Source organism: Xiphophorus couchianus, unplaced genomic scaffold (genome assembly GCF_001444195.1).
Source record: "Xiphophorus couchianus unplaced genomic scaffold, X_couchianus-1.0 Scaffold1000102, whole genome shotgun sequence".
Classification (NCBI taxonomy): domain Eukaryota; kingdom Metazoa; phylum Chordata; class Actinopteri; order Cyprinodontiformes; family Poeciliidae; genus Xiphophorus; species Xiphophorus couchianus.
The window spans coordinates 1,164,623-1,183,921 of NW_020963015.1; the positions used below are offsets into that span (position 1 = coordinate 1,164,623).

Genomic DNA, 19,299 nt, shown 5'->3' on the forward strand with positions numbered 1-19,299 from the left:
CTACCATCTACCTCCAACATATCAGTGATGTTTAATTGCAGTTACACCTTTTTACACCATTTCAAGTTTAATGTCAAAATCACATTTATATCACATTTATTTTCTTTACCTTCTCTGATCTATCATTCATTTATAATTTTATAACTATAACTTATTAATTATTCTTATTATAATCTTAATGTGAGTTATTACAGATGTTTTTCTGAAAAGAAACCAAGAATAATCCATGATTCTAATTATTTGATACCAAAGTTACAGTTACTTGTTTTTCTTGTAAGTGTTCTCACAAATTTAAGTGTAAGTATTATTACAAGTAAACCAATATTAATATAAGTATTTTACTTTGAATCTTATCAAATTACTCAAACTTTAAAATAAGGAATAGTCTCAGCTATTTTTATAAATCTACAGGCTGGAAACTTACTTCCTCTTTTTCCAGGAAACCTGCTTTTCCTGTTTAATGACTCTCTCTGACTGACTATGATTTCTTATGATTAGATAGAAAAAAGTAGAATTAAAGCAAAGTTTGCATGAGACAAAAACAACACACACAACCAGATTTATTTTATTGACACTTAAGTCTACTGTTGGGCCCATGTCACTTGAGTGATTCATTTTAAAGATAACTTTATTTATTATTACTGTTAAACTAAAATCTCCAGCATGGGGAAGTGGGATGAGCTCGGATTTTCTTGACAAGCTTTTGACTGAGTTTGTAAATGTTGTTTTTTCTACAAAATGTCTGTTTTTGGCAGAAAAGTCCCTTTTCTATCTGCAGTGGCTGTAATGTGCTGTGTGGCATCAACATAAGACTCAGAACTGGGAAAAATGTGAAAATTGGTTAAATTCAATTATGTTCTCAAAAATAAATACATTAAAATAAATAACTCAAATTAAATGTATTGTAAAAAATAATTTAAAATGCAAATGAAAATATAGCTTTATAATCTCCAAAGTCATTTAAAACTACAACATGACAAACAAAGATCTTTCGGTGAACTAAGACGTTTTATTTTAATTCTTCTCCTCATGAGACTCTTGTTCCTGTCGGAACCATCAGATCTGGTCCGGGTCGGGGGCTGACGGCTCGCCTGCAGAGCCTCCAGCAGCTCTGAGTTTTTCAGGTTTTGGTTTTTGTTGAAGCCATTAAGGAGAATCCCGATCCACTGGATTCACTGGTTGTTAATGGGAAGAGGAGCTTCAGCTCTTGGCGCTGGAGACGGAAGTATTTTCACATTAAAATGTCTCCAGTACTGCCAGGTTTCTTCTTCTGCTCATTAGAGCATATTAAACAACTGACAGCACATCACTGCCACCAAGTGGTGGAAACTTGTATTGTAACTCAGCACCTGAATTGTGACGGTAAAATCTCTGGTTTCTGTAAACTTCACTACACAGCGACCTGCTGGTAAAAACCTGGGAGTTTCTTGCAGACCACTAGGTGGCGCTGGAGGCCAAAATGCAGGCCCTCTGGTTAAGAATGGGTGCTTTAAAGGTTACCAGTCTGGATCCCACCCTCTGTGCAGCTCCCTGGCTTCCTTCAGTCTTCTACAAACTCTCAGTGAAGATCCAGTTTCTCTTCTCATGGCTGCTCTTCCTCCTCCTTCATCTGCCTCAGCTGTTCGCCCTTCTGCACACTCACCGCTCCAAACCTCCAAACCTCCATCAGCCACATGTGGATCAGACATTTACCAAAATCGACACAATGCAGTGTTAGTTTCTACGGCAAATTTTTATTTACATTTAGCCAAAAGAAATTGTTGTAGTCAACCATGTTTAATACAATTTAGTCAACTAAATCTACAATCTAGTCAACATAATTATATGTAAAATGTAAATACTTTCTCATCAATTCACTTGAAATAACACAAAATGAATTTTGTTTTTGCCCAGTTGTGGCATAAAGTTATTGTCTGAAAATACAATTCATACACAAACAGATTTTACTTTATAAATGTCTATTTTTCTGATCTTGCCTTCAACAATAACAGAATATTTCAACCAGTAGGATGAAAATCTACACAATGTCCATAACAAATTTCATATTGCATTCTTGCAGAAACATTCTTCATGGAATATGTTACCATAAATCAAACCTATTCAACATAAAAATTTTAACTCAAGAATCAAACCACAGTATTTTACTAATAGTAAAAGAGAAAAGTGAATCAGTCATAGTATCATGCTTCAGCCAAACAGGATGGAGCAGCATTACTGATGCGGTTCAGCTTTGACTGGCAGATTACGACAGGCAGAAATATCAAACATGTTGGATGTCTGAGAGGAACACAAACAGTTTTGTGTCAATTAAAACTCCGACATCTTGGGCGTGCCGTGGTGGCGTAGCGGTTAGCATGACCCGTATTTGGAGGCCTTGAGTCCTCAACGCGGCCGTCGCGGGTTCGACTCCCGGACCCGAAGACATTTGCCGCATGTCTTCCCCGTTTCCTGTCAGCCTGCTGTCATATAAGGGACACTAGAGCCACAAAAGACCCTGGAGGGGTAAAAAAAACTCCGACGTCTTACTCATGTCATTTTTGTTGTCTCATCGTCATGGAAAAGGTTTACAAAAACATTGGCACAACCCAAATACAACGATTATACAATCAATATTCATTAATAATAATTAAGTGTGCTTAAGTCATAATTAGGAAATGCGATCATTTTCAAACCGATTCCATTCTTGAGGGTGAAATACATTCTGAGTATGAATTTAAATTGGACAGGCTGGTGGTCGCGGTTTCCTTTACATAGAGGAGCGTTCCCTTTCCAATAGACAGTCCTGTCACTATGGAACTAGAGGTCAATGAAGGGCAGAACATTCTTTATATATATATATATATATATATATATATATATCAACATAGCAAACAGCACCTAATAAGTCTGGTTTACCTCCAAACATTGGACCCATCTCTGTCAGTAAATGTCAGCAGAAGTATACACAGAATTGGCTTACGGTTGGAATTTTTCCCCGTTGGACCAATTTGCACAATTTCAACTGATGGCAGGAACCACTTCAGGACAGCATTGAGCAAACAGGTGAGAAGGTTAGCTGTTATGAGGGGTTTTTGGAATCCCATTTATCTTTATGTAGTCTCTGGCCAACCTCTCCACCAAATCAGCTACTTTTTCCTCCGTGTGGTGCACAGTGTTGCTATCTTGCCCACCAATGTAGAGAGATGGCTATCTGCATCTGTTAGGCGGCTTTTGGTGGTTTCTAAACACTCTGAGGTGTCTGCTCAGATGGTTTCATCTCAGTCAGATTTTCAGCGATCTGCTCCATCACTGTGGCTTGTGTTTTGGCTGAAAGTTGGGCAACCACGTCTTCCACTGTCGTAGTTCTGGCTTCTGCTACTGCTAGCTCAACTAGGTTAATAGTTTCTTCACTGTCAACAGAGCGGACATTCATTTGTTTTTCAGCTTGTTTGACAGATTGGTTCTGTGACGATGTCATCATCCCTTTCTACTTGGTAAACATGTCAACCAAAAGATCACATATGTGGAAAAACAAAGGTACATCAGGGAAAAGTGTGGAGCTACGGTTAACAAGCTACATTCTTCGCCCGGTCACATGACTTTGCATGACTTTAAAGGATTCTATTTTGTGTGAATTATAACATGGTTAGTCAAACTTTTTTTATGATTGAAACCTTTGCCACAGGTTCCACATGAGAAAGGCTTCTCACCTGTATGATTCCTTATGTGGTTAGTCAAATTACGTTTCGCATTGAAACCCTTTCCACAAATTACACATGAAAAAGGTTTCTCACCTGTGTGAGTTCTCATGTGGCTTGTCAAACTTCCTCTTTGATTGAAACATTTTCCACACGTCATACATGGAAAAGGCTTCTCACCCGTGTGAGTTCTCAAGTGCCTATTTAAGTGTCCTTTTTGATTGAAACTTTTTTCACAGGTTATACAAGAAAAAGGCTTTTCACCTGTATGATTTGTCATGTGGTTAGTCAAATTACGCTTTGTATTGAAACCCTTTCCACAGGTTAAACATGAGAAAGGCTTCTCACTTGTGTGAATTCTCATGTGGCTATTCAAATCATTTTTGTGCCTGAAACATTTCCCGCAGGTTTTACATGAGAAAGGCTTCTCACCTGTGTGAGTTCTCATATGGCAATTCAAAATATGTTTTTGATTGAAACTTTTCCCACAGGTTAGACATGAGAAAGGCTTCTCACCTGTGTGAGTTCTCATGTGGCTAATCAAATTACCCTTTTGATTAAAAGACTTTCCACAGATTATACATGAGAAAGGCTTCTCACCTGTGTGAGTTCTCATGTGAACTGTTAATCCACAGTTGAACTTGAAACTTTTATGACACACTTTGCACTGTTTCAATGTTTTATCCTTCTGAATTTTCTTGCCCTTCATCCTTTGCTCTTCATTCTCACTTCTGGTCTTCTGTTTATCTCTGTGGGATCCCGAGGCTTCGTTAGTCTTTATTCCCTGGTGATGATCTGCTGCAGGGATGTTCTGGAAGATGATTTGGGTTCCATTGAGCTCCGGTTGTCGGTGGTTTGTTTCATCATCAGAAAGCTTTAGGATTAAGATCTCAATCTCCTCCTTTGGGACTTCCTGGTCTTCATCCTGACTGATACCATCAGCCTCAATGTTTGCCATCTGCTCAAGTCCTGATCCATCTTCCTGCTCCTTTATTTGTTTAAGTTCTAGTTCTACTGATTCCTCTTTGATTTTGTGAGATACAGAATTGGTTCCCATTAAGGTATCCATCTCTTGGTCCACTACATCCTGGTTTTCATCCTGACTGATGTCTTCAACCTCAATCTTTACAATCTGCAGAGATCCTAATTAATAATCATCTTCCTTCATTTGTTGCAGTTCTAGTTCCTCTGGCTCTTCTTTGATTTCAAGAGATGCAGAATCTCTTCCTATTGCGTTTTTCATCTCTAGCTTTGGTGCAGTAAGGTCTGGTTCTGACTAATGCTCTGGTTCCTCTGCTCTCCCTTTGGTTTTCAGAGATTCCCTCTGGTTCAGAAAAGAGATGTCTTGTTGGTTGAGGATAAAATGATGAGCAAGAACATCTTGCTTGATAACAGACATAATGTGTCAAATCTGAAAAAATGAAAACAGAAAATGGAATATTAAAATTTTAGCTTAGTTGATTCTCTGTCCATCTTTTATTGACCAAAAAAAGGAGCATCACAGCTGAAAACATTTTCAAGATACAACTGATTCCAGGAGCTCACTGATAATAAAGATTCAAATTTTCTACAGGTGCTGTCTCTAGAGTCAAAGTGAACTCAGCATTAAGGTAACAACCTGGAGCAGATGAACAAGGACACCTGGAAAGATGATGAGAGCTGTTACTTTTCAGATAAATAATTGTATTTTTTATCATAGTGATTTTTTTGGTAGTTTGATTTAAATTTTCCCAGCAAATAATCGAGAAGGTTGATGGTCATGCAAACGCAGAAATGCAGATTCATATTCATATTCAGTCTGTGGACTTTGATGGAACCCTGGTCTAACTTTGACTGAGTTTAGTATTGAATTGATAGTCAGACTGATGTTTTGATGAACATTAATATAATTTAGTCCAGCATTAATCCACACAACAGACTTAATTCATTTTTAAAGGGTTTTTTGGCTCTAGATTGAGGATTTAGTCACCTGCCATATCCCTGCACCACCAACAGCCATGTTGATTCATTTTAATAGTTGTCACTAGGCCTGTCGCGATAAACGATAAATCAATTAATCGTACAATAAATTAAAACTATCGACGTCGTTTTAATTATCGGCATTATCGTCTCTTCCGGCCTTTTTCTCTTTCTGTTAATGACACTGAATGAAAAAAGGCTCAACTCCGGTGCTCTCCACTGACCCTCCTTCCTCATTTTACTTAGTGTAAAGCCCAGCGCACACGACACGATCTTAGAGCTGTCGGCCCATTTTCAAAACCTGACAGGCCACACATTAGCTGACAGAAATCCTAGGTATAACGGTTCGATCGGGTTTGTTCCTGCCGTGTGGTGTCCAACAATGGGCACAAAATAATGGCTACAAGTTCAGTGAACTAATTTTAAAACCAGGCATTAATCAATGCTTTACTACAATCTACCTGCAATGCATGTGGCTAGTGTCAGCGTAAAGTCCTGACTGAATGAAAATCATTAGAACCTGTTTATGTCACGTTAACGAAGAACAGCTGAAAAGTTACCGGGTTTATCAACTGCGGTAGCAATTTAGCTCCAACTCCTCCTCTTGTCATTTCTATATTCTTTGCATGTTGAATAAACATTAATGTTGTTTCCACATATCATCTCCAACGTCCGCTGGACTTCGGGTTGCGTCTGTCAGCTGTTAGAGATTCCTCTCCGTAATTTCCCTCAGAAAACACGAGGAGAATCCGGCTTTCTGATTGGCTACCTGTCACATTCAACAGGCTGCGTTAAGATCCCAGTCGGGGAAAAAAACCTGATTTAGATCGGAGCAGCAACGACGATCTACCGTAACACACCACACAATCTTAGAAAGACCAACGATCTAAGATTGTTGTATGGGGAAAAATAGGAGCAAAAAATCGTGTAGTGTGAACTATTGCATCAGGTAGTCGATGTGCCCATCTTCTCTATTTAAATCTAATTATTACTGAAGGGCAATATAATATACAGACTTCATAATCTTTTGGTTGAATGCAGTATTTATTTCCACTTTGGCTTTATGATGTTTAGTTTTTTTGTTTTTTTTCAAGGGAGTTTTTTGTTAATGGAGACTGAGAATCCATTTTGTTTTTGTTTTTGGTTGTTTTGTTTATTTTGTTTATCAGCTCCAGTGTTAAATATTCTTTTGAAAATAAAGTGTATCTATCTTTGGCAGGAAATCACATGCATTATTACGTCATTTCCATTAAATCAGTGTAAAAAGGTCTTCAAACAATATTATCGTTTATCGCAATAATTTTTGAGACAATCGTTGAGCAAAATTTGTTATCGTGACAGGCCTAGTTGTCACTGATTAAATACAGAGAAATGTCTCCTTTTATTATTTTTTTTATTCCATATCATTGATTTTACATCATGCATCATTTCAATACAATCTGTGAAAAAAAACAGACAAAGCAAAACTGTTATGGCAATTTATTACAAACCATCACATAACTAGACATTAATCTTTATGGAGTTATTTTTCCTGAACATCCCTTCTGAAAGAAACTGACAAACTACTACAGGAACAACAGACTACTAAAAAGAATACCAAAAGCAACAAACTTTGATATTCCCATTAACATATTTGTAAGAAAACAACCCGCTTGAGAAGAAAGAGTAGAAGACAACAAGGTTCAATATGTATATTTATTTAAAGACCTTTCACAAAATGTCAAATACAAAAAAAATCATTTGACAGCAAGAGTTTCAACTTCGATCTGCCTTGTAGATAAACATCCCACTGTTGAGTACATGCCAGGTCTAAACAATGTGAGAGCACCAGAAAGTCTGAAAATCTGAGCACAGACCTCAAAAGTTATATTTATCTGCAAAAGTAGGTTTAATTATTCAAAGATTTGCACAAATGTAGGAAAATTTAAATGTCTTTGAATTCAGCAGCAACATTAATAACAATAAAGCCTTCCGACTTGTATGGGTAATTTTAAACAGTTTCTAATTACATTTTTACAAGTTTCAGTAGGTAAAATACAGAGACCTTTATTACATGTATGAAATGGGAAAGGATTCTATTTTGTGAGTTGTAAGATGCTTAATCAAACTATGTTTACGACTGTAACCTTTTCCACAAGTGCCGCATATGAAAGGCTTCTCACCTGTGTGAGATCTCATGTGGCACGTCAAACTACATTTTTGAAGGAAACCTTTCCCACAGGTTATACATGAAAACGGCTTCTCACCTGTGTGAATTCTCATGTGGTTAGTCATACTACGTTTTTGAAGGAAATTTTTCCCACAGGTCATACACGAGAAAGGTTTTTCCCCCGTGTGAGTTCTCATGTGGCTAGTCAAACTACGTTTTTGAATGAAACTTTTTCCACAGGTTAGACATGAGAAGGGCTTCTCACCTGTGTGAGCTAGCATGTGGGTATTCAGAAATCTTTTTTGATTAAAACCTTTTCCACATGTCTTACATGAGAAGGGCTTCTCACCTGTATGAATCCTCATGTGGTAAGTGAAACTATATTTTTTATAGAAACCCTTTCCACAGATTATACATGAGAAAGGCTTTTCCCCTGTGTGAGTTCTTGTGTGTCTAGTCAAGCTACGTTTTTGAATGAAACTTTTTCCACAAGTAAAACATGAGAAAGGCTTCTCACCTGTGTGAGTTATCATGTGGCTAGTAAAAGTAGATTTTTTATTAAAAGTTTTTCCACAAGTTCCACATGAGAAAGACTTCTCACCTGTGTGATATCTCATGTGGCTTGTCAAACTACGTTTTTGAATGAAACTTTTTCCACAAGTTAAACATGAGAAAGGCTTTTCACCTGTGTGATTTCTCATGTGGCTATTCAAACTATGTTTTTGCATAAAACCTTTTCCACACATTAGACATGAGAAAGGCTTCTCACCTGTGTGAGTTGTTATGTGGGTACTCAAAAATCGTTTTTGATTAAAACCTTTACCACAGGTTAGACATAAGAAAGGCTTCTCACCTGTATGAATTCTCATGTGGCAGGTAAAATTTGATTTTTTATTGAAACCCTTTCCACAAATTATACATGAGAAGAGCTTCTCACTCCTGTGACTTATCATGTGACTATTTAAACTACGTTTTTGGATGAAACTTTTTCCACAAGTTATACATGAGAAAGGTTTCTCACCTGTGTGCGTTCTCATGTGAACACTCAAATTACGTTTCTGAACCAAACCTTTTCCACAGATTGAACAAGAGAAAGGCTTCTTCTCACCTGTGTGAGTCGTCATGTGGCGATTCAAATCATGTTTATGACGGAAACATTTTCCACAGGTTATACATGAGAACGGCTTCTCACCCGTGTGAGTTCTCATGTGAATAGTCAAACTAAACTTCTGAGTGAAACATTTTCCACAGGTTAGACATGAGAAAGGCTTCTCACCTGTGTGACTACTCATGTGGCTATTCAAATTATGTTTGTGATTGAAACATTTCCCACAGGTTAGACACGAGAAAGGCTTCTCACCTGTATGAGTTCTCATGTGGCATTTCCAACTAATTTTTTGATTAAAACCTTTTCCACAGGTTTTACATGAGAAAGGCTTTTCACTAGTGTGAGTTCTCATGTGGGTATTCAAATTATGTTTGTGATTGAAACATTTCCCACAGGTTTTACATAAGAAGGGCTTCTCGCCTGTGTGAGTTCTCATGTGAACTGTTAAATCACTATTACATTTAAAACATTTTCCACAAACTTTACATTGTTTACCATTCTGAATTTTCCTGCCCTTCATCCCTTTCTCTGCATCATCACTTTGTCCTTTGGTTTTCTGAGCCATTTTCTGTTGCCAATCATCTTTACTGGATCCTGAAGCTTCATGAGTCTTTATTTCCTGAAGCTCTACTTTAGAGAAGTTCTGTAAGAGGATTTGGTTTGCAATTACGTCTGGTGGTTGTTGTTGGTCTGTATCATTATCAAAAGCCTCTAGGACTAAATTATCAGTCTCCTGCTTTAGTATGTCCTGGTATTCATCCTGACTGATGCTTTCAGCCTCTTTCTCTGCCATCTGCTGAGGTCCTGATCCATGCTCCTCTTCCTTCACTTGTTTAGGTTTCAGTTCTCCTGGTTCCTCTTTGAGTTCAACAGGTGCAGAGTCTCCTCCCATTAAGGTATCCGTCTCCTGCTTCAGTACATCCTGGTTTTCCTCCTGATTGATGTCTTTAATCTCAATTTTTACCATGTGCTGAAATCCTGATTGATCATAATCTTCTTTAACTTGTTGCGGTTCTAGTTCCTCTGGTTCTTCTTTTATTTCAAGCGGTCCAGAATCTGTCCCCATTATAATATCCATCTCTTTAGTACAATCTGGTCTTCATTCAGCAAAGGTTCAGATCCATACTCTACGTGTCCAAGTTCTGGTTCATTGGCTCTCCCTTTGGTTTTTAAAGATTCTGTTTCAATCTTTTCCAGAACAGAGATCTCTTGTTTGTAGAAGACAAAACAATGAGCAACATCTAGCTTAATAATAAAAATAATGGTGTGGGAAATCTGAAAAAAAGAACAGAAAATGTAATATTAATTTTAGCTTATTTTCTGTGTTCATCTTCCATTGACCAGTTGCTACACCAGAAGCTTTACAGCTGCAGATCATCAACATGTTGCATATGCAACCGACAGGTGGAGCTCACCGTTTAACTGAGTTTTTTGTGCAAACACTAAGGCAGACCGAGGTTTCTTTACAGTCTTTAGACACGACACAACCTAAAGGCAACTACTGATACTCGGGTTTTCTCAATTCCATTTTTTACCAGAACGAGTACTTTGTTTTGCCAATATGAGTTCTGAAATACAGTAGTTAAGAAGGTGGTAAAGGTAATTTTATTTCTATAGCATATTTTCAGCAACAAGGCAATACAAAGTCTTTTACAGGATTTAAAAGGAAATACAAACTAAAAGAGCGAAAGAAGAAAAAGCTAATAATGTTGATCCAAAGTAAAGAAACTAGATACTCTTACATAGATCTCACAATAAGTTTTGAAAACAAATGCATCTTATTTAGAACAGGTCAGCCATTCTTCTTTTTAAGCCTACAGTCCCTCTGAATGTCTTAAATCATAAATAGTGCATAACGTACATTGTTCAGTTTTTAAATGCTTTATCATTAAATTACTCATTAAAGGATGTGACTTTAGCTAGAGTTTAGATCTATAGCCTGAGCCACATCCCGAAACTCAGGCCAGGTCAAAGTTATTTGCTTCATCTGCATTTAATAAGCCTAAAATACATACACAGAGAAAGCCAAAACAGAATGAGCAATAAAGTTGTGTTAATCTATTATTGAGTAAGCATGAAGCGCATACAGCTCCACCCTGCTCCGCTCCTACCAATCACTGGATGCCCTGGCAGGACGTTTGCAGTTCAATACACTTTGGATTCCTGGGCAAGTGGAAGGTAGTGCGTCTGTCCTTACTGTTGGTTGAGGATGTTGAAGATGTGAACACAACTGGAACTTTTAATAACAGGATTTCTGCTTTTTGGAGTTGGCGTTTACCTGGCATATCGTGAAATCCAGAAAACACAGGCAGCTGTTCTGGGCATTCAGAGGCCGCCGTCTGAAGGAATGTGCTGCAGACTCGGATGCTGAATTCTTGCTGAGAGTTGCAGGACAGCTGCAGCCCCTGAAACTTGCTAGTGAGATGGAATCAACCTTGACTTGCTGATTCGGTTGGACTGACCACTTATTTGGCTGTTTGGATTTCACCATTGAGAAAGCCGTCACTACTTGACATCTGTGGACTTGAATCAGGGATCTACTGAGGCCCCTGATGATCCATCAATTATCAAAGACTATGGTGGAGGGGGGGGGGGGGGGGGACAGTGTTCAGACTTATTTACAAATCCACACACTGTATGGTTATAAACACACCTCACCGCCTTCACTGCCTCCTCTCCTTATGTTGTCTATTTATTGCTGTCATGGTTTTGTGCAACCCTACTATGTGTCAAATAGAAAACAATGTGAGATATGATTTTTCCTTAATGTGGTTATTCTCATCTAATGAAAAGGTGTCACCACCAGGGCTGCACCTGTCTACCAATGTCTTAAATGTTTCTTTGTTTTTTGTTCTTTGGATGGGCTGTACTGAAATGTGAATGAATCATTCACTTATTTATTCAAACTTCACAGCCAGGATTTGTAGAAAGAACTATTTGGATCATTAACATACAAAGTGTTTCATTGTCCCTTAACTCTTTAACCAATCAATTTATCAGCACCAGTGATTAGCACATTTATCCTTGACTGAGTGAAAACATCCATTATTACACCCATTTTTTATTTTTTAACGGTCCTGTTCTTCATTCACAAACCACGACTCCTGGCTCGCTCGCCACATAACGCTGCTTTGGGTTCGCACTACCATCTGTTTTAGTAACTAGCTGGTACTGATCAGAACTATGACCAACATGGAGTCAAGAGCTGACTGAGAAATATGCTATAGTGCAACTAGTATTTATTCATGATGATAATAACCATTGGGTATTGAATTTAATGCAGAGGTCAATGAAAGTGTGTTTCTGTCAGGTTGTTTTAGTCAACAGATGCAGCCACAGTGAAGCAGCAGCATTCAAACCGGAAATTAAAGGAAGTGGGATTTGGTTCAGGCAGTCAGGTGAGTTACAAATGTAGAGCAAAAGTCAAGAGGAATGCAGAAATCTCTGACAATAAGATTCTTGTTTTCTTTTACAGACATACTTTTCTTAAAACCCTGAATAACGACAGCACTCCTCCAGTACTCTGCCACGGAGCTTTTAAAGATCTGCTTACATCTGCATGGATCACCACCATCAGCTCGGCTCCTAACACCAGGAGATTTTCCACCTGCCCTGTCAGAAATACACCCATCAAGGCTCTTGCTGTGACGTACATAACTCCACTAAATCTACCTGGTCTGCTGTTTGTCGTCCACCTACGAACACCGGTCACTGCGTTGAATACAGTGTGTTTGCCCAACTGGCTCGGTCAGCTATTGCGGTTGTCAATCACAATAAAAACATCAACTTCGGTCTCTTCAACATCCACTTGCTCATGAGTAAAGGGTATCTTGTGCAGGATATAATCTCTGACCGAAAGATTTTCTGTGCTTAACTGAAACGTGGCAACATCCGAACGACTTTGCACCACTCAACGACGCTACTCCTCCAGGGTTTGTTTACATCACTCAACCTCGTTTTTCTGGCAGAAGGGGAGGTTTAGCAATAATCTACCGCGAGAAGTAGAGGGCAGGGCCTGTAACTGTTCCTGTCTGTCATTCATTTGAAGCAACTGTATGCCATCTCTCTGGGCCAACTCCCACTAAAATTGCCACCTTGTTTAATTTGTTGCGCAGGAGATATTACCCACTGACTGCAAAGTGGATTAATTACTAATTACTAATTAAATACTTAATAATTGCTGCACACAACAAAAGCCTCCATGGCCTCCTAAACAATCTTGCTCCACTTTAAACCAGATCTGTCTCATTCACTCATACTGCACCTTGGTTTACTTCCACTCTTAGTAAAAGGACGTCGACTCACTGTGCACAAAGACATGGATTCCAATCATATTCTTCACTACAAAGATTCAATTTCTACAGCTAAATCAATATTTTATTCCACTTTTCTTATTCCCAGTTCTAATAAGGGTAACTCCAACGCCTTATTTTCTGTACTTGCAAACATTACCAAACCACTAGATTCTCTCCCACCTGTATTCCTCTGATTTTTGTAACACTTTGGTATCATTTTTCTCTTCTAAGATAGCACATATCCACCAACTTTTACCCAAATATCATCTGTTCCAGATGTCCCTACTAATTCATTTATGGTCCTCAGTCGATGACGTCACCAAATTAATTCAAAAATCAAAATCTTCAACTCATCATTTAGATCCTCCTCCACCAGTTCTTGTTAAAGCTCCATCTCCTCTCCGTCATCACTGACATCATATATTCTTCCCTTTCTCTGGTGTTGATCCTCTGACCAGCTGCTATAACCCAAATACTTCAGAAACCTGGTCTAGATCCCAATGATCTCAATAATTTTCATCCCATCTCAAATCTTCCATTCATGTCTAAAATTCTTGAAAGAGCAGTTGCTGTTCGACTTCATTCTCATCTATCCAGCAATAATTTATATGAACAATTCCAATCTGGTTTCCGTCCACAGTACCGAATCAGCACTTCTTAAAGTTACCAATGACCTCCTCCTTGCTGGTGACTCTGGTTTATTATCCAAACTCCTTTTGCTTGGTCTGACTGCGGCCTTTGACACAATCTCTCATAACATCCTCCTTGACAGACTATCCTCTCTTGGTATTGTAAATACATCTCTGAACTGGTTTCAGTCGTTCCTCTCAGGCTGCACTCAGGTTGTTCAGTTAAAACCATTCACCTCTCATCCTGTTCCCGTTATCTCGGGTGTTCCCCAGGGCTCTGTCCTGGGACCCTTGCTGTTTATCATTTACTCTCTCCCCCTTGGTAAAATCTTTCTCAAACATAGGATTCAGTTTCACTGCTATGTGGATGACACCCAGCTCTATGTCTCAACCAAACCTAGTTCTTCCACTTTCATCCCTCACTGATTGTCTTCTTGAAATAAAATGCTGGTTCACTCTTAACTTTCTTAAATTAAATTGCAATAAAACTGAACGTTTCTTAATTGGTACTAAATCAATACTAAGGAAACTTAATAACTTCTCCATTTTAGTTGATAACTCCTCCAATTTTCCCTCCCGTCAGGTTAAAAGTCTGGGTGTCATCCTCGACAGCAGTCTCTCCTTCTCCTCCCATGTCAACAGCATCACTCGGTCAGCCTACTTTCATCTGCGATATATTCATCGTCTCCGTCCTTCCCTCACTAATCTGCTGTTCTGGTCCACAGTCTGGTCATTTCTCATTTAGATTACTGTAATCTTCTTTGTTCTGCTACAGAAAACTCCATAAATTACAATTAGTTCAAAATTCAGCTGCTTGTATCATCAATCCATCACATCACACCTGTTCTACCACAGCTCCATCAGCTTCCCAGCTCATATCGCATCAACTATACAATACTCCTAACTTTCAAAGCGGTTCATAACCTTGACCCCACCATATTTTTTGACCTCCTTCATGTTGCTACACCCCCCATATCCTCAGACTTTCTTCTTCTGTTCATCTCGCTGCTCCCCCTGTTCGTCTTGTCACTGCGGGAGCATTCAGCCAATCAACAGCAGCTGTTCAAGTAGCTTATGCTCTTTGATTGCATTGTCTTTTTAAGTCTTGTTTTGTACTTAATTTTTACTGTACATTTCTATTTTGTGTTTGGTTTTATGTTAAATTATGCAAGGTGACCTTGAAAGGCGCCTACAAATAAAATGTATTATTATCATTAAACTAAAGTGATTTCTTTATTGGATCAGACATGACAATGAGTAATTATTAGATAAAAAGACAGTTATTATTAATATTATTAAGTTTATTTGATAGGGACAAACTGAGCAGAAACAGTCCCATGTTTGCGTCACAGTGCAACAGCAGCAGTTAATTCGCAGCACTTGTCCCAAGATGGGCTTTTAAACAGTACCTCTAAAAAATTGAAGTGATAATCATACAACATAATGTTGACAACATCTACAAACAGTTTTTAATAAAACATTAAAAATGGATACCGTTCTGTTTCTGACAAAACCAGAGCTTCCGATTTCCATGTGAAGCTGCTCTAGATCTGCTGCTGCCTGCAGGCTCTGAATGCAATGGCTTCATGGTGGAGGTGCAAATCTGTTCAAACACCTAAAAATCTATTTTAAAAGGTTATGACTAATAAAATTGGGAAAGGTCAAAATGACAAATTTAGCCCAAATGTGACAATGATGGAATCTGATTGGCTTTTGATATAAAACTTTCAACGCCTGATTATAGTCTTGCTAATGGTTTGAGTCTAGTTTGGCTAGTCTGAGACCAGACAGCAGCTCCATAAAACTCAATGAGAGGATAATTGAGTTCAAAAACATCTCTGCAGTGACGTGTTAAACAATTTCTAATCATTTTAAAACAGTTTATATTTGATCTAACAGTTTTGCTGATTTGATCAACATGGCTCCTAAAATTTATCTGAGCATCCAGAATTATTCTTAAATATTTTCTTGTTTTACTTGTTCAATAAGATCCTCATTGATCTGAATATTCAAGGACTGTAATGACGTTTTCTTGATTGAAAAGCAAATGCACTTTGTTTTCTTTGTATTGAGAGTTAAGCAAGAATCCTTTAGCCATGATGATGATCTCTGCAGGCTGTTCTGAAGTTTTTCACTGACTACAATATAATGTTCTTGTCTGATGTATAAACAATGGTGTCATCAGCAAACATTTGCAGGTTAACTTCAGGACAAATTTCAGGAAGACTGTTAACATACAGACTAAAAAGGACCGGACCGGAGATAGTTCCTTGTGGAATCCCTGTTACTATTTTACCGAAGACAGATTTACTATTATTGATGACAACACATTGTTCACAATCTTTCAGAAATGATTGAAAGATCATTGATTAAATTAATTGATTAAAGCCTTGAGATCAGTAAATTGTGAGTCTCCGTTTCAAAAGCCTTTTTCAAGTCCAGGAAAACTGGGCCAGTGATTTGTCCCCTATCAAGTGATTGTTTAACATTTTCAAGCAGCAGACTTATAGCAGTCTCTGTAGAATGATTACGTCTGAAGCCAAACTGAAGAGGATGCAGAAGATTGTTACTTTCTAAATACAAAGTTGTTCCAGAATAATTTTCTCCAGTACTTTTAACAATGAAATGGAATACAGAGAAAAACTTTAAAACTACTTAAAACAAGACAAAAACAAAAAATGAAGCTAAACATGAACCACGAATGCAGCTGGACACAAGTCAGTGGACAAATATGAAATATGCATGCTGCTTTAAACTCTGCTTTAGAAGACTGACAAATATCCACCAAAACTCTTCAGTGAGAAACTTTAAATAAACATAAAAGGACGACTCAAACGTCTTATTTACTACTTTATCCAGATCTGACATAAGTTAATCAAACTCAACTCAAATTTTAGGTGAAGTTCAGAAAAGGATCAACGGAAAGTTTCCACGTCTTCCTACATCCAGGTACTCTGCCGCCATTTTGGTAGTGTGGAAACAGCTTTCCACTTCTTTAGCTATGTTTCCATTGTGAAAATTGGAATTACAAAAATCTATTTGCTTTATGGAATTTAAAAAGATTTTGAGGACAAAGTGGTTTCTCAGCTGTATCAAAATTTGTGTTTGTCTCAAAGCTGCAAGGAAACATTTTCCAGCATCATGAGTTGTGAACAACAACCAAATGTTACGAAGACGAGACAAAGACAACAGGAAGTGGCAGGAGGACGGTGGCGCGTGAACAAAGTTAGTCAAGTGTGATATTAATTGTGTTTCTTGTTCAATGGGAGCATTACAATTGTGAAACTGTTTTTTCGACAGTGGAATATGGAGTTTTACAAATATTTGTAATAAAAACGCAGCTACTGCACAAAGGAGAACTGCAATGGCTGAATGTTGTTGGATTCAAGGCGGATAGTTAAGAACGTCACGATTCCATTTGATTCAGTATTACTCTAAATACTTTGATACTGAATTAAATGTGAACAGATTAATAAGCGTACAATAGTGTCATAAACACACTAGCTTTAGCAAGATGCTAATTTCCCATAAAACAAACAGCATACAAAAGCCCACAGTTCAAATCAGCATACAATTTCATAACTAAAAAATATATGGAGTCAAAAAGAAACTTTTAATATACCTATATCAAAGCACAAGTATCTTAAAATATTTACAAAACTATATCTATAATGTCATGTTCTGTTCATACTGTTTTTGCTTCTAAATAGTAGAATTAGTAATAAATGATATTCTATGACTATTTTGTTTGTTATTCATCTGTTAAACACAGAAAGGTCCAGAGATATAAACGAGCAAAACAGAAGAAATATTACAAATAGATTCTGTCATCCACAGAAAGCAGCCAAATGGAAACATGAAATATGTCATGTAAGAAATTTACATTTCTGTTGGCTGTCACAAACAAAGCTGCATGGTGTTTAAAAAGCTCCTGGAAGATTTATAAAATTGTAACACAGATTGCAAAGAAATAGTTTTCTTGATAATTTGAGTTCTTAGACAGACTCATCCTTCATAAAGTAAAAATAAAATAACCAAGGAGTCAGAAACTTTTTCAACTCAAACATCAACACAACAAAAAGTCCCTGAGCTGCAAAACACATTTTATTTTAAATATGAACTAAATTAAATAGCTTTTTTTTTTTTTTACATCAGGGGCACAAACAAGTAATTGAGTTTTGGTGACCTGTTGAATAATAATTTTTCTGGAGGTTTTCAGAGGGAGAGCTGGATGGTCTGATGTTTTCCTATAAACCCAGAACTGACTTTGCTCCTTTCGGATCGATAGATCAGCTGATCAGAAGAGTTTAGATCAAACCAAAGCTGTTCCTGTTCTGGATCCTAAACTTTGGATCATCAGTCAGGCGTCTTTGCTTCGTGTCATCAAGTCTCTTTTTAAAAACCTGATTCTCAAAAGCATTTGGTCCCGTTTATGTCTTTTTTTCATGGTCTTAGTTCGATTTTACGCATTTATTTTATGTTATTTCTAATCTTTGATTTGTCTTGTTTTTACACAGCACTTTAGACTTTGTTTTTAAAATGTACCAAATACATTTAATCTGGATTCAAGAATCACATTCTGTGTTTTATTTAATATTTGTTTGCATAAAATAATGAATCTCCTGTTTAAATATTCAGACTGATCAAAAATAATCCAGATTCATTAATGCAACAGGAACCGGGTTAAATGAAGGTGTGAAGCAGAAGCGAGTTAAAGCAGGAAACGTTACCTGATGGTGGCGCTCTTCCTCCTGCGATGTTGAATATTTCAGCAGTTAGTCTGATTGATTCTCGCTGAAGATTGAAGATTAACCGAAGATATTGTCACTGTAGACTCTGAAATATTCAGCTCACACGGACAAACCGTCTTCTAACCGACAACAGGCACAATGGAGCCTGGAAGCTAACGCTGCTAGCGCCTTGCTGGTTACTTCCGCCGGAAGTCTCACACGGAGATGTCACCCAGAAACAGACTATGTGCTTTAAGTTCCGCCTCCAACTACAACTATCAAATTTTGTTCAGATATTACACTGAACAAAAATATAAAGCCCCGTGTCAAATATAAGAGTTTTATGAACATGTGGGTTACGCAATATATAGAGAAACTCAAAATACACTTTCAGTAATTACTGATCTTCATATCAGCATCGATGACATCGTGGTTCGGCCGTTTGTAGCGGATCGACAGTCCTGATCAGGGTCAGGCTGAGGAATCCGATTCTGACCCAGTTGGCTTCCCGTAGGCGGTTACAGACAGTCTGAGGTTTGATGCGTCTGTTGTTCAGACCAATAGTCTCATCAGCTGAGTGTCGCTGGTCTGAGCCGATCCTCAGACGGACGAGCCGATGTGGCCGTCTGGTGCTGAGCGGTCAGACGAGGATGAGGAGGATCTGCAGTCTGTTGGAAACCAACTCTTAAAGGGCCAACGGTCCGATAACGGACCATTATCGGACCGTCGGTACGGCGTCCTGCATCCAACAT

General features: G+C 38.0%; 1 protein-coding gene and 1 pseudogene across 1 annotated transcript; both read right to left on the bottom strand.

The window, feature by feature from the left end:
* Positions 1-1,713: 1,713 nt before the first annotated feature.
* On the bottom strand, positions 1,714-18,760 carry LOC114141419 (gastrula zinc finger protein XlCGF8.2DB-like). The gene is made up of 2 exons (XM_028011964.1): positions 18,548-18,760; positions 1,714-5,088 (listed from the first exon to the last, which is right to left on the bottom strand). The coding sequence occupies exon 2, from the start codon at positions 4,744-4,746 to the stop codon at positions 3,601-3,603; it is 1,146 nt and encodes a 381-aa protein (XP_027867765.1). The 5' UTR covers positions 4,747-5,088; positions 18,548-18,760; the 3' UTR covers positions 1,714-3,600.
* On the bottom strand, positions 7,101-16,781 carry LOC114141344 (oocyte zinc finger protein XlCOF6-like; annotated as a pseudogene).
* Positions 18,761-19,299: the final 539 nt, after the last annotated feature.